This window comes from Pseudoliparis swirei, chromosome 9, assembly GCF_029220125.1.
Source record: "Pseudoliparis swirei isolate HS2019 ecotype Mariana Trench chromosome 9, NWPU_hadal_v1, whole genome shotgun sequence".
NCBI lineage: Eukaryota > Metazoa > Chordata > Actinopteri > Perciformes > Liparidae > Pseudoliparis > Pseudoliparis swirei.
Genome location: NC_079396.1, coordinates 20,838,565 through 20,854,727, shown reverse-complemented (window position 1 = coordinate 20,854,727; position 16,163 = coordinate 20,838,565). Strand labels below are relative to the sequence as shown.

Sequence of the window (16,163 nt, the reverse complement as noted above, 5' to 3'; positions counted from 1 at the left end):
TGCCTCTCGACACCCATCCACATGCTATTTATAATTTAATGTAGGCAGACGCAAATGCATAAAGGCACGGATACATCCACAAGCACGCCGACACATGCACCTCCCCTCTGTATCGCTGCCTTGATGCTGACTGTTTGCGACTAAACAATCGACTGCTCCTGCTTTCATGATATGTTGTCTTGAAACGGAGATCCCTGTAGCCTGCTAGTTCAATTCTCCCATGAAGGACCGTCTGATTCCTTCCCTCTTTTGCTCATTTCCCCCCCATTCCTTCCTCTGAGTACAAGTCCCATACCTGAGCCCCTTGTCTGCTCGGCTCTTTTCCTTCAGTGCGACGGGCTTTGAAGCCCCTATTCCTGGGTTATTTCATCAGAGAGGAACAAGGTTTCCTCCCGCACTCGCTGGCTCATTTCCGCGTTGCATGAAGCATCCCCTCTCAATTAAGAATCTTTCATGTTAATGGTGTTCTTATCGCTCCCGTGCACAAGTTGTGCAAGCGAGGCCTCGTGTGGTGGAGGATAACAACGGAGCACGGCTGCCTGCCTGACGACGTCGGAACCGTTGCTCTCATTCTTCTCCCTGCCTCTGTCTTTCCATGTATCTCTTTCCTCGAAAAATCCGGGTCTCCTAATGAGCCGCGGTGGGCTGTCGAAGGAGTCCGTGGAGTTGCGGCCGGGTCGCAGAGACTTAACAAGACAAGCGAACACATTACTCGACCACTCGTACCAGATTCCGCCAACACATGTGCCTCGTCTCAAGTCTCAAGTTAGTTCTATATCTCGGCTGCGGCTCCGCTCACACATCCACCAGCTCACATTCAGCACAAAGTAGAAGGTCATTGTGGCCGTCTCCGCCCGACATCGAACTCCGCCTGTGTGCGCGGGCTCCATTAGCGGCTCTTTTTCCCTCTCCCTCTTTGTTTAGTTTTTTTTAGGGGGAGTGGAACAGGGTGTTTGACTTCAGGACGAGGTAGGCAGTCGCTGAGAGATCGTATAGGAGCTCTGGCTGCCTCGAAGTGCGTGGGTGCCAGAGAGAAACCTGTTGCCTGGCTACAACAGCACCTTTATCCTCCGGTTGCGATGGCGATGTCCTGCGTACGTGCGCGTGCGCGTGTGTACGTGTATGTGTGCGTCGGCACGCCAAACCTTTTCCGGGTGCGGCGGGTGAACCGCGTGTTAGACTGTGAACGCGTGCATGACGGTGTGATCTGATGCACATACATGTATGCTGATGTGTCTGAGGGATAGAAAGAGAGAGAGAGAGAGTAGTGCAAGGAGGGGAAGGAAGGCGCTCCACCACCCACTCAGCAGGCCTTCCGCCCCCATGGCTGACTCCCCAAGACTCTCCTAGTAATTAGCTCAACATCTATCCATCTGTTCCAGGGAGGCGCAGTAAACATTAACACAACACAGCAACATCGAAATGCTGGCTGGAGACATGCTCCATTTTGACATATACATCATACAGTCACGCTTTAAGAGGCCTTAACGCAGGGAAATGTTTTGGCACACTCGCTTTACAGACATAGCCAACATGCTGACATGTGTGTATTTTAGGAGCGCGCACACGCATCGTGTTTATCGTACAAACACTGCGATGCATCGAGACACAAACAGCTTCCTCACACACCTGCACACCACAGGCTCTGGCAACTGTGTCCCAGACTTCCGTTTCCTCTGTGGAAGTGAGACCGGACACCTGCCCCGAGACCCACGTGGGGGAAGCGAGTGAAAACTCAACCAAAAGACTACATTACACAATTAATCAATAAGGTAATGAGATCTCATTTTCTCTGGAAAATAGTAGCCGGGGCAAAAACTCCCCCTCAGCCTTTTTTCCTCCCTGCTCCCGGAGAACCAACTCCTGATATTACACCGTGGGAGAGAGAAAAGAAAGCAGCCAGCAGGAAACTAAATTAAATTACCATCCTGATAGATTTATGTGATGCTTTACATTTTCACTGTGTTATTTTCCTCTCAGAGGGGAAGTGGACCTGAGTTGGGAGAGAACTGTTCACGGTTCTTTTTCTCTTTTCAGCTGTCGGGTAGAGCAACGGAAGCGAAACAAGATTGTGGAAAGAGAGTGAAAATTCCAGACAGACAGATAGCCGATTCCACATAGCAAAGATTACTCGTGTTTGGGTGAGCTCTGGGGCTGCCACGCCGAGTATATATGCGTGTACGTATTTCTCATTCCTCCTGCACTGCTGCCATACATCCAAATACGTTTATGTACGATCATAATTGAATGAAGCTGTCTGGATCTGGCGCTCTCACTCCCAGTAAAGATTGAGGGCATCTCTGAGCTATTGACACAGCTGGTGATGCCATCTGGGAGCATCACACGCCGCCCTGTGCCATCTCCATCCGAACGGGCTTCGCCTCGTGTCCATGCCAATGACAGGGGACGGGGAAAAGTGGCGCGATAACAGACCAGCTCCTGGTGGAAGTGTTGGAGGGAGGTCATCTGCGCCCCTCCCCCCACCCTGGAGATTGCTTAACGGACAGCTTTTTCTGGAGCTGTGGCCGCTCCGTACACATTAAGATGGTGATGGTGTTTGGTACGCTTGACATGTTTTCCAAAGAAGTGATTGTTTCTCTGGATGCGTCTGCTCCTGACCACACCCCTGTCTGATGAGAGGGGGGAATGGGGGGGGGGGTAGTTGTAGATTAATGGTACACACTGAGAGGGAGCGCAGACCTACAGTAGCAGCGCCCTGATTTATTTGCCACTTAGTACTGATGAAGCTTCCAACTGCAGTCACATACACACACACACACACACACACACACACACACACATACACACGAGCCTGTGTTGTCACTGCATTTTTCTCTATCACGGTCTTTGTTGGTTTGTTTATTCTCGCGTCTTATTTAGCTGCGAGTGCGCGCATATATATTCTATATATATATATACGTGCGATTTTGCGTGTGATGACAATCTTTCCTTCTTATTTCTTTTATTGGGATGCCTACGGGTCAGCTGTAATCATGGCGGCCATTATTTGTATCCATGTGTGTCAGCATCGGGATGTTGTGCTGCCGTTTGTGTGTGTGTGTGTGTGCTCAGTGGCACCGGGATGTTTGTAATAAATTGGAAGCGATAAGGACTGAAAGGGGAACATTCCTTGTGTGAGTCTCTACCGAGCTCGGTAATCAAAGCTTTTCATGATTACAGAGGCGAATTGATGTTATTCACACCAGCACAACATTCCTTTAAACGCTACCTATTATTCATAAGCTGTCAATTTAGGGAATTTGCCGAGGTAACCCAGTAACAATTTGCAGGCGGCAAATTGTTGAGTTTTGACTTGGTAAATACAGGCAGAGTTAATTGAGGGCATCAGCTCACCATGTGGGAGGACTTGACAAAATGCCATAAGTGTGTTACACGAGCACACATTGTAATTATCACACATATGCACATAAATACACACGTAAATGACACACCACTAGTATGCACATCCAAGCGCCCACACATTTTGCGATACATATAGTTACATAATAAGGGGGATCTTCCTTTGCCCCCTGTGCGTGTGTGTGTGAGGATCACCATCCACGGCGCTAAAAGTTCAGCAGCATTCTACTTCTCACCAACCAGCTGGCATGTCCACGTAAAATCCCTCACAGCATCTCCGTGCCGCTACTCGTCGAGGCGCTTCAAGAAGCCGTGCGCTGCTGAGACTATCCGCTAATAAAGTCATCTCTTCTAACCTCCCCCCATCCTGCTCTCTTTTTTTCTGCCTACCCCACAGAACCCTGATATCGTGCTCGTCCACTATTTGAATGTTCCAGCCATTGAGGATTGTGGTAAACCATGCGGTCCGATCCTGTGCTCCATCAACACGGACAAGAAGGAGTGGGCCAAGTGGACGAAGGAGGAGCTCATCGGCCAGCTCAAGCCCATGTGTGAGTATTTGAAAAATCGCTGTCAGAACTATGCATTCATCAACTCCTGTCACTCCGGTCTCAGCTTTTTAACAATTGCTATCTAGTCTAAAAATGTCTTAATGGTCTTTATATGTCTACATGCATGGGAAGGCTGAACATAGTAGTCGTTGTTGTTGTTGTTATTGTCTGAGGATGTGATGTCAGGTCCTATTTGCTGATGGCTGGTACACCAAGCGCCCTCAGCGCCTCAGTCAGAGAGCATCTTCGGCCAGTGTTCCCACTCTGTTACGAGCGTGTGCCTCCTTCCTGGAGCCGTCTGCTCGTTTCGGGTCAAAGTTCGACTCTCCCCCCAGACCTCTGGCACCACTCTGGCCCGACTGAGAGTGTGCATTCTCTCTGGCCGAGGAAGGAAGTCCAGGCAGAGGTGGGCAGCAGGCTGGTTATTGATTCATGTTAGTGCGTGGGAGCAAGAATGTCTGACTCACCAGAAACCCCCCCCTCCCCTGTCCACCCCTTCTCTGGCTCTCTCTGTGCCTCTCCCCCTTCAATGGATTGATCCCTCCCTGTTATCATCAGCTTTACTAATGCTCTGAGAGGTGCACTATGTGTTTTTTTTATGAGTCTCTAGACCTGCCCAAAGGATTGAGGCAATGTTTCGGAAAGAAAAGTCAGGGTTTGTCTGATGATGATAATAGCCAAATGGAGACCTTCTGGGGCATTGGACATCTTTCAGACAGCTGTTAAGATTCCTTTAACAACCACGCTGTGATTCGCGTGTGCCTGGCAGGGGCCAGCAGGCCTGTGACTGATATTTCGATGGCCAATTATTGGAGATGTGACCAGGTAAAGAGGAACGTGTCAGCAGCTTCACGAGCGTGCATGCTGGCTGCATACCGACAAGGCAGTCCAGACCATCATCACGGAGGTCTGGGCTATATTGTTACCCTCCTCACTGCTCTGCTCGCCATCAGTTTTAATACATATTTTAACATAACGCATTACCTCAGGACAGCCACTGAACAACAACGGCCTACTGTATTCATTAGGTCTGTGGCTTAATGTAAAAACCAAAGGACCATTTGCAGTAATGCGTAAAGTCATTAACTTTGGGAGTTGTTGGGACAAAGAGGGTGAGTGTGAGATGCCTTCTAGCTGTCAGGCTACATGAGGGCTACATAAAGTGTAAAAAATAAAAAATAAACTCCTGCTTTCTGGCTTGGCTTTCTATCTTCCTTCTTCCCCTTTTTTCCTCCTGGAACATCCAGCATATCAAGGGATGGAGCAACATTGCCATCTCGTGGTGCTGTGAGATAACAACATTCTTCCCAATGAAGGGAGTGAAGACATGCAATGAAGTCATGCTGTATTACCAATGCATTATGTAATCTTAAATTATACATTAGCTCTTAACATACAGAGCATTTCTTCCCAGACTGGCCTAAATCTTATAAAATCCAACTTGCATCCATTAGTAGATGTGTTTGTTTTTTTAGCATTGCACAGAAATGTTTGGAACAATATGAGTACAAGTGCTATTGATATTTTTATGATGGTGTGTACATCAGAATTTCCCTGATATCTCAGAGGTTGTAGAGATAAACTCGAAGGACACATTTCCTTCGAGTTCCCCTTTCATCAGGAATGTGCAAAACCCTCAAACGTTGTATTGCGAGCATTGAGTGCAGAATGCAAGATTGCAGGAGTGTACATGACAGTGTGTTTGGCACTGGGTCACATGTCGCTATGTGTCGCTGTGTGTTCCGACATTGTTGTCATACATGATGATGATGGTTCTTATTCCATGAGACGTTATTTTTACAGAGCATTGGCAACTTTTGCGAGATAATTGCCCTCTTCCGGCCTTGTTCTTCCCTTTTGATATTTCCACGCGCAAACCAATTGGCACTTTTAATGATACAGAAAAATGTGGATTTCGTGGATCAGTTGAGCTTATTCTGTCTCTCAAACACACACACACACACACACACACACACACACACACACACGTGTGCTCTTGGTGACAAAAACTTTTACACAGCAGTTAAAATACCAGCCCTGTGAAACATGGCCTTGTCTGACCTTGTGCTTCTTAACGCCCTGCAGTGTTTGACTAGAAAGAGAAGGAGCAAGGGAGTGTGGAGGAGGGGAGAGGGGGTGTGTGTGTGGGGGGTAAGAGAGTGGCATCACTACTCAGTCACGCTACAGTTCCATAGACAAGGCAGCCAGCTTGATTCACTCTCTTGGTCTAATGCTGTGAACGCCCTCCCCGGCTCTGCCCCGAGCCCACTGACAGATAGCGCATGAGCGGCTTTAACAAAGAGGCAGAGGGCCTCCGTCTCCAGGCTAGACAGACGGGGGGGGGGGGGGACCGAGGCAAGACAAACCGGGCTGGCCATCGTGTAAACTATTGTACTCCCTATATCCTGTACAGCGCCCAGTGTTGCGGAGGCGACCAGATGGGGTACGCGCGTGTCCTCCAGATCAACTCTGTTTGCCGTTAGGGCTGCGTGGGATGCTGCTCGTGACAGGACGCAGTCATCGGGATGATGATGTGACTGGGTTGCTGTTTGGTGCCTCTGCTGCTGCCGCCGCTGGGATTAAACCCAGTGGCAGTGCTGTCGTGTCTGCTTTGCAACATAACCCTCAGTGAGAAGAGCGGACAGGCCGACACGGCGGCAACTGTACGTCAACAACCCGGAGCCTCCGGGGGGGGGGGTGACGCCCACGTCTCGCTGAAGAGGGCCGAGGCCATTGTGGCACGGGGGATCAGGCCGGAGGGCGAGTTGAGATTGTTTGGACAGACGGGGATGCCACGACAAGGTGGATGTCAGCTGTTGCATTAGGCTCTCACTCGTTCTTCAGTCCCATCAGCAGAACGGGTGCTCCTCTGTCCTGCTGCCTCCCTCCTGCTTTGTCACGATGGCACTTTTAGTATTCCTGTGGCTCGATCATCTCTGTGTTGGCCGTGCTAGCGTCGCCTCAGTTGTGCTCTTTTGCGTTTCGCGCCGTCAGGAGGTGAACGGTGACTCAAGCCACGCTTTTTCTCACGGGATCTCAAGACAGACATAATTATGTTTTGCTTAAATTACAGTGACATTAGAGGAAACTCCCCTGTCACATTTGGCGTGCAATTTTGTTCTTCTTTATTATTACGGCTGAACAAATCTGACTTCATAGAGGATGAAAAACTGAATGTGTGTGTGTCTATAAGCTGCCACAGCGAGTGTATGATCTCAGCTTGATCACAGCCGCTCTGCTGACATCTGCTGGTGACCAGCCTCATCTGCCAAAGGATCTTAAAGCTTTCAAGTTAGATCCCTATCCCAGTCGTCCAATCATGTTTCCCAGCTTTTTTTCACATCACTTGACTAGCTCTGTCTTTAATCTGCATTACCCTCTTACACTGTTTTCATCTCGCTGTTTCTAAACCTCACTTTCTTCATATGTATATATTTAATATTTAATATTTAACCAAAGGAGGTGCTGAAAGTGAAGGGAACTTGAATGAAAGCAGGCTTGATGTTGTTTGATAATCTAAATAAGCTTCACTTCTCCAATACTGCCTTTTCCCCCGGTTGAGAGCCTGAGCACAGCAGCACTCAGTGGTGTCTCCTGCCGTCTTTCAGCCACAAAAATCACACTCTTTCTCATCAAAAGCAGGGGCTGCATAGCAGGTGGAGCGATGAAAAGTATTTAGGAGTTGCTAGCGAGGCAGAGAGTGAAGCTTTACGGGAGAAAGCCTCTCTTGTTCCCTTGTTGCAGATCCAGCAGCAGCAGCCCAGAGTCATAGGTCAGGGTAAGAGTGGATGGAGGGAGGAAGGATTGGGCTGTCACCTTAATCGGGCCCTCGCAGAGGAGAGACCCCAGATATATATATATATATATATATATATATATCAATATATATAGATACATACATATATATATATATCTAAATATATATATTGATATATTGATATATATATGTATATATATAGATATATATTGATATAGATATATAAATATATATATTGATATATGTATATATATATTGATATATATATATATATACAGTATATTGATATACAAAAGCATCTGTTCCATTCTCGACTGAGGAAAACCGGACACGGCGACAAAATTTGACGGTTCAAGTTATTATAAATTGCAATATGAAGGAAAGGGCATGGTGGAGAGTGTTACGCAAGCATTATCAGAACCAAAAGAAAATGCCACTCGAATTCTACGAATACAACTGCAATAGCATTTCACTGCGGCCAGTGAGTGGGCTTGCTTGTTTTCGCTTCAGGAAGAAAAAAAACAGGAATATGAATTTCTCTGTTGTGCTATACGGTAACGTTGACATGATAGAGAGGTGGCCAGTGAGCAGCATGATACATATACTGGCAGAGAGGGACAGGGAGGGCAGAGGGTGGGGCGGGGGGTTGGCGTGGCTGGTGGTCTGTTGGGCTGGCTGACATCTCTGTCTCCTCCTCTCTCCCGGCAGTTCATGGCATCAAGTGGACTTGCAGCAATGGGAACAGCAGCTCTGGCTTCTCAGTGGAGCAGCTAGTGCAACAGATTCTGGACAGCCACCAAACTAAGCCACCTCCCCGGACTCACAACTGCCTCTGCACGGGCACCCTGGGTAAGGGCTAGTGGGTGGGAGGGAGTTTGTCCTTAAGAGAGAACTGGAAAATTCAGCAAGAGAAACAAAAAAGGCCAAAGAGATACAGTTTGTTATACGGTAGATTAGAGAAGGTGGTTAAGGTCTTTTATTGGTAGGCTATTTAAAGTTAAATTGAGTTCCGGGGGTTATTGGCTTATTATTTCTATTTACTGATAACTGTGCCGAGGCCCTATCTGAAAGAGCCCAGCTGTTCCCCAATGTTATGCTAGTCAATGACATATTTGCAGCTGTGAAATGTTACCAGAGGCTGTCACTCAGGAAAAGGAATGTAGAGCAGTGGCTTGCTAATGTTTAACACAAATGAGTCTGGATAACCCCCCAGTTGCAGCAAAACCTCTCATACGTTTAACTCACTGTGTAATAAAGTGAAAGGCTAGTTTATCACCAGAGGAGAAAATCGGCTTTCGTAATCTGATAAATACAAAAGCAAACTGATCGTCCATCCTTGTCTCCGCTCCTCGAACATCAGTATCCAAACCCCAATTATTAGGAAGTATTTTGGAAACATTGTCTTTTTCTTCTCCCCCCCCCCCGCCCTGGACCCCGTCACCCATCCAAATCCCCAACCTCTTCTTCTCTTTCTTCTGTCCTCATGTAGGTGCAGGCAGCAGCGTGCACCACAAATGCAACAGCGCCAAACACCGCATCATCTCCCCGAAGGTGGACCCCCGCTCAGGAGGCTACAGCACTGCTCACTCCGAGGTCCAGAACAATGACGTGTCGGAGGGGAAGACCGAGCACAGCGGCCATGGTGGAGGAAAAAGCTCTGGGGGAGGAGGAGGAGGGGGAGGGGGAGGGGGAAGTGCCAGGGAGAAGCGCAATGGCAAAGTCCACAAGCCTGTCCTGCTCCACCAGAACAGCACGGAAGTGTCGTCCACCAACCAAGTCGAGGTCCCTGACACCACGCAGAACTCGCCCGTGTCCATCAGCAGCGGCCTCAACAGCGATCCAGACATGGCCGACAGCCCCGTGGTGACGGGGATGAGCCACGTGGCCTCCGTTATGTCTGGCCTGTCCCAGAGTGTCTTTATGTCTGAGGTCGCCGGAGACCCGGTTTACAGCATGTCTCCCACCGGGGGTCCCAACACTCACCTGATGGGTGCCGACGCCGCCTCACAGGGCTTGGTGCTGTCTGTGGCCTCTGACCGTCACAAATTTGCCTTCCCCGCCGGAGGAGGAGGGGAACCGGGGCCGACCGCGGCCGGAGACAGCCTGTCCATGCTGTCTTCAGCGGGGGTGTCCGAGGAACTGGTGCTCTCCAGCAGTCTGGACGCCGGGAGCATCAAGATCCCGGAGACCAATATGAACTTTGACCCCGACTGCTTCCTGAACAACCCCAAACAGGGCCAGACCTACGGAGGCAGCGCAATGAAGACAGAGGGCAACTCTTCCTCGACGTCCTCCTCCAGGTGCACCAACGGCGGTCTGCAGCGCTCCTCCGCCATGTCCGACAACGGCTACATCTTCAACTCGGCTTTGGTGAAGAATATCAAGATAGAAGACACGTCGTTTGAGCAGCAGCTGGCCAAAGAGAGCGGCTACCAGGTGGGGCCCGTCGGGAACTGCGGCAGCGGGGTGTCTGTGTCATCTGGTGCTGGTTCAGGCCCGGGCAGCCTGACTCTGACGGCGGCTGGATCCCTCCTTCCTTCTGGTGGCGGTCTGAGTCCCAGCACCACGCTGGAGCAAATGGATTTCAGCGCTATCGATGCCAAGCAGGACTATACTTCCGCCGTGGCCACAGTGAACTACGGTCAGGCCATGTCCAGTCCTCACATGCAACACCAGAACCGCTCACCCAGCTTCTTCCTCCAGGATTCTTCTCAGACCGGTCAGGCTCAGCAGGGGAGGCCCGGCATGGGCCCGAAAACACACTTGATGGAGCACAACTCCCATGACTCTGGAGCTTATATGGGGCTGCAGGTGGTGAAGACGGACTCCCCCGGCAGCAACGGCCACCTCCACCATCACCACCAGGCCCACCAGGCCCACCAGACCCAGCACAGGGTCGACTGTAACGGAGGCTCGCCCACAGAGGGGCCCGGCCAGGCCGGCTCTCTCCAGCTGCTGCAGTACCAGGGGAGCTTTCCCGGGATGGGCGCCGAGCACGAGGAGGTAGTGGGTCTCGATCAACCGGGCAATGTGAGTTCAGCTCAGGCCGGAGCCACTGATGGGGCCGAGAATCTACTCAAGCCTGTCGACCACATCCAGGCCTGTGGGGCAGGAAACGGAGAGGTCGCAGAGCACTACCTGCAACAGGCCTCGGACGGTGGCGGAGGAGGAGGGACCGGAGTCGCAGGAGACGGAGTCGCAATCCACAATGGCAACAGTGATGGCAGCAACCGCTCCCAGCAGCAGCAGCAGCAGCAGCTACAGCCTCTCCTCCAAGGCACCAGTCTGGTCCAGGGACTCTACCACGCCGTCGGAAGCCACCAAGGCCTCGGCGGAGCGGCCAGCAATGGGGGTGCAGGGGGGACGGGCATGGAGATCAGTCTGGATCACTTTGACATCTCTTTTGGGAACCAGTTCTCCGACCTCATCAACGACTTCATCTCCGTGGACGGCAGCGGAGCCACCATGTCAGCCGGAGGGGCCCTGTACGCTCACCAGCTCGTCACATCCCACGGCTCCAATGGTCAGAACACAGGTGGCGGGGCCCCCCAGCAAGGCCAGGAAGACAGAGGGGCCAGGGGCTCTGGCTACAGCCCATCTGAGCTCTGCCTTCAACCGTGCTGCAGCCCCCAGTCTCTGAGCGGAGGAGCTGGAGCTGGGGGGAACACGGGCGAGCCCGGCTCACTGTCCTACATGAATGTGGCGGAGGCGGTTTCTGCAGCCGTAGCCCAGGGGGCTCTGGGGATGCTCCAGGCCACGGGCCGGCTCTTCATGGTCACTGACTACTCCCCTGAGTGGTCCTACCCTGAGGTGAGTCACAGGGCTCTTTTATGTTTGTTTGTTTGTGCGTTTTTTCGGGGGGGCGTGGTCGAGGAGATTTGAGTTGCTTGTGTCCCGGAGCTGCCATCCACTCTCCTAGAGGTGAAGTGGTCATCTGGTGGAAACAGAATAGGAAATAAAAATACTATTTGTTTCCTCGTTTGGATGTATAGTACGCAAACTACCAAAATGTACACACACTGTACAGTACCTAGCGGGTTACACAGTGAACAGTTAGTGTTAGTTACTCGTTGGCTTTTTATTAATAACTGATGACTGGGCATTTTGGTTTAACGCACCAAGTTGAATATTTCTCATGCGCATTACACATTGCATATTTAAATAAACGCAAAGATGGATTCATAACTAAACTGTCCTTGAAAATGCAATTACATTGTTATGATCATTGCAGGAACTTTCACTATTTTCGCTTTTAATAAATTGTTTAAATAATATGCTGCTTGATTTAAGGTAGTTTGAGCTGATTTTTTTATTGTGATTTATGGCCAGTCCTTTTAAATGTGTGGAGAACTGAACACTTTTGGTGATCAATGCATAAACAATTTATGTTCAACTATTTAAGATTTCTTAGCACAATGACTTATTATTATCACTCTTACCCACATCTGGCTGTGTCTGGTTTATTAAGTTTTTCCGTTCAGAATATCAAACTTTTGCAACAACATTTTTTAATTTGTACATTAACTTATAGACATTTAAGTGACCAGGCAGATGATGGCAATCTGACATTTTAGCTAGAATATAAAATATTTTAATTCTTCGCTGGTGAAATAAAATCAATAGACCTGAACAGACCTCGCTGCATAAAATTATCAAAAGGATTCATCAATCTTTTGATAATTCAGTTATCAAACCATACTTGAAATGAGACTGCAAATAGTTTGTTATTTGCCTCACAAGCAGCTGCAGCTATGTTCAGCTCGAATTCATGTCATCTAAACTCTGGCGTAACTTTCCCTGATGGAGTGACATGTCACTTTTCAAATTCAGTTTTCAGATTGTCTGTCCCAGAAGTCACGAATGTTGCACTCTGTTGTAGACACAAAAAGGCCCAAAATATTATGTAATGAATTTAATTAGAACAATTGAGAGAGAAGTTCCAACCTGACTTTCTCACCTCTGAACACACGGCCTCACATCACAGCATGAACTGAGCTGTAAAGTTAAATAACTACTTTGTTTTTCCATTGTCAGCTTCAGAGAGTTACTAAAATAGTTGGGCACCTCACCCAAATCCGAGGTTGGAAATGTGTGGGCAGGAGGTTTTCTCAAGCTGCTCAACAAGCATTTGAAGTACCGGCCCTTTAAGAGCTGCAGAAACTACGCCCAAAAACATACTGTTACCTGTTCTTAATGTTGTTTTGGTGAAATAGAAAAATAGAATATGTAATTGTATTTGCAATTAATATTATCCTTACAAGAATAATAAAAGGATTAGACACTAAAGAACGGCACACCTTTTTGGTAAATATGCAAATACATAATTAGCAGTCATAGAATGGTGGATCATTGAAATAAAATATGATTTAAAACATGCACGTAGATGAATTCAGGAGAAAGCATTCATGTAGCTTTTTCTACATCCTGTGTTTGTGTTTTAATAGCACATTTTTCAAGAGAAAAAAAATACATACAAATATCCATATAAAATGAGAATGATTTTGAAAATAGTAATTGCAGCATACAGAACTTAATTATTGTCTTGAAATTAAAGCTAGAGTGGGAAAATGTGTTTTAGACCTTTATTACCTTTACGATTTTTTAAAAAAGAGTCTCCCTACCCTGCACTCATTGCGTCTATGCAATGCTGTTCTTGTTTTCGAATAGATCTGTCTGGATACAAATTAATAAATGTAACACCAAACAGAAGAGAGACTTTATGCAACCAGACAAGAATGCAGCATGTTAGATGACGTTTATTGTGCGGAAATATTTGACAAAGAATATGTAGACCTCTCCATAAGTTGTGCATTAAATCCCTATTTCCCATCACTCAATAATTATGTAATATGATATCATTATTACGTGTTGTCAGCAGTAATACCGTCCTTGAACCTCTGGAAGGCAGCACACTATTTGAACGTCAGTTCATAAAATATAATAGCTGTCGTGAAATGACGTTGGTTATCCACACGGTGGAAGCAGAGATCAGTATATGGGTTGTTTACTGTACCTTGGTGTCATGTTTATCTTTGCCCACTAGATGGCAGTGCAACAACAATTAATGCAAGTAGAGACTCTTCAACCTGATGTAGCAGTTGTTTTTGAGTTTGTTTTATGCATTTGTCCTGTTTGTTTTTCAGGGTGGCGTTAAGGTGCTGATCACTGGGCCCTGGCAGGAGGCCAGCTCCAACTACAGCTGCTTGTTTGACCAGATCTCAGTCCCAGCCTCTCTCATCCAACCAGGGGTGCTGCGCTGCTACTGCCCAGGTAAGACAGAGAGGGCGTGTTTATCAAGAGCTTTCACCATTACATTAGTCGTTGTGCATCAGAGGAGTGGACGACTGGCATTTAAATGTGTTTGTCTTTGAGCAATAACGGTTGTGGCGCTTCATATTGTGTGAACCAATAACTATATTTGATCAATTACATGAATATCATTACTTTTCATGTATTTATTGGAAGTGGCATTCTGCAGGTTGATAATATGCAGGTCGGCAAGGAGTTCTGTATATTCATGAACACTATTTTACACATAGATTACGATGGTAACTTAATCTCAACATTTCGATGTTAAAAGACTGAAAAATCCAAGTTGATGAGCAAAAACAATGTTAATATAAACCAATGTCATACGGTGGCCTTACATATCATAAGCTACTGCACGTCAATCAAACAGAACAATGTGATTTAAGCCCTAAATTATAATTGTTGTTGATACCAACAATAGTTGCACTTAGAAAGTTGTGCCAGCCAAAACTGTCCGTGTGATCGTGACATTGTGTTTACTCTGATTAATTCTCATCATCCTCTTCCTCTCCAGCTCACGACACAGGTCTGGTGACGCTGCAGGTGGCAGTCAGTAACCAGATCATCTCCAACTCGGTGGTGTTTGAGTACAAGGCCCGCGCTCTTCCGTCGCTGCCGTCCTCTCAGCACGACTGGCTCTCGCTGGATGGTAGGTCTCTCAGTTTTACTCTAGCTCTAACTCTTTCTATCCATCCTCTCTGTTTTATTCACTCGCTGCTTCTCTATTTAGTCCCTTAACTCATCTATCTGGCTCTCGAAATCCCACATAGCCTAATTGATTTTGTTTATTTTGATCAATGATCTGCTGGACCATTGTGCATTACAAATCCTCTCTGTAGGTTGGATTTAAAGGTGTTTGTCACAGCTTACATATTCCAGCATTATCATCCCCTGGAGACAAAAAAGTCTTCAGAAACTACCTGAAGACGAACTGTGACGTTTATTGGTACATACATAGCAAAGGCATTTTGTTTATTAGGCAATTGAACTCACTCGTTATATCTGTGCGTTGTTATTAAATGTTCCTGCTGCATTGATGCTGAGCTTGGGTTGAATGTTGGTTATTAGTGTTGCTACATCTCACATCAGACAGGGCGCTAGAACGAGAACAAGAAGATAATGAGTTGAATCTAAAATTGTGTATTTTAAGCTGTTACAAATCCTGCTGGTTCTTTGGTCCCGGGCCAGAACATAATAAAGGTCATGGAACAATCGTGTTTTTCGGCTGCTCCTTGTTATCAGAGTTGTTGGAAATCCTTTTGTTGGTACAAAATGCTGCTGTCCGCATTACTGAGTTGGAGCAAACTGCACTTAAAGATTAACACAACTAATTAAAGTTGTTGTCATACAAGTTTGAAGAGTTGCCTAATGTAATGCTGTAGAACAGATCATTATTCTTGTTATTATTATTATTATTATTAAAGTGACATTGCCTATTATTAATGTATTATCATGTATATCAATACCTGAAAAAGATGTTTAATAGTAGTGTGTTATTTGGGTGATGGTGGTCTGGGTGGTCCCTGGTTCCTCCAGAGGCCGGGTCCTTCAGGCTGTTGTCATGCCCAGAAGAGTGCATTTTATGGGGTCTTAGTGATGGTGGTCTAAGTGGACCCTGGTTCCTCCAGAGGCCGGGCCCTTCAGGCTGTTGTCATGCCCAGAAGAGTGCATGTGGTTGGGTCTGGGTAATGGTGGTCTGGGTGGACCCTGGTTCCTCCAGAGTCAGGGTCCTTTAGGCTGTTGTCATGCCCAGAAGAGTGCATGTTGTGGGGTCTTGGTGATGGTGGTTAAGTGGACCCTGGTTCCTCCAGAGGCCGGGTCCTTCAGGCTGTTGTCATGCCCAGAAGAGTGCATGTTGTGGGGTCGACTCGAGATAAGAGATTCAAGAGTCCACTTTGTTGTCGTGTTGTGGTCGGGATGTGTTGAATGAGACATTTTCATTTCCACTTTGCAGTCCGTTGTCCTGAGATGTGGAAATTAAATAGCACACGTGGAATTTAAAGTGTCATTTAAAGGTCAGTCCGGTGAGAGAACGCCTCATCGTCTCATCTCGCATATGTTTCAATCAGCCAGCAAATGCAATGCCAAACAGGGACATTGTTTTTGTTATGAGTCTTTGCGAATTGTGCTGCAATTGTTTTGTGTGCTCCCCCAACAGTAAAAACAAAATGAGAAGGAAAAAAAGC

The 16,163-nt window shown here is 47.5% G+C and overlaps 1 protein-coding gene across 1 annotated transcript in view; it reads left to right on the top strand.

Annotated features, from left to right (window-relative positions):
• Positions 1-16,163, top strand: part of camta1a (calmodulin binding transcription activator 1a) — a 299,603-nt gene that overhangs the window by 263,701 nt on the left and 19,739 nt on the right. Inside the window, exons 7-11 of the mRNA XM_056422729.1 lie at positions 3,758-3,911; positions 8,377-8,517; positions 9,158-11,478; positions 13,812-13,938; positions 14,492-14,626. Coding sequence (XP_056278704.1) covers positions 3,758-3,911; positions 8,377-8,517; positions 9,158-11,478; positions 13,812-13,938; positions 14,492-14,626 — 2,878 coding nt within the window. The remainder of the gene's footprint in view (positions 1-3,757; positions 3,912-8,376; positions 8,518-9,157; positions 11,479-13,811; positions 13,939-14,491; positions 14,627-16,163) is intronic.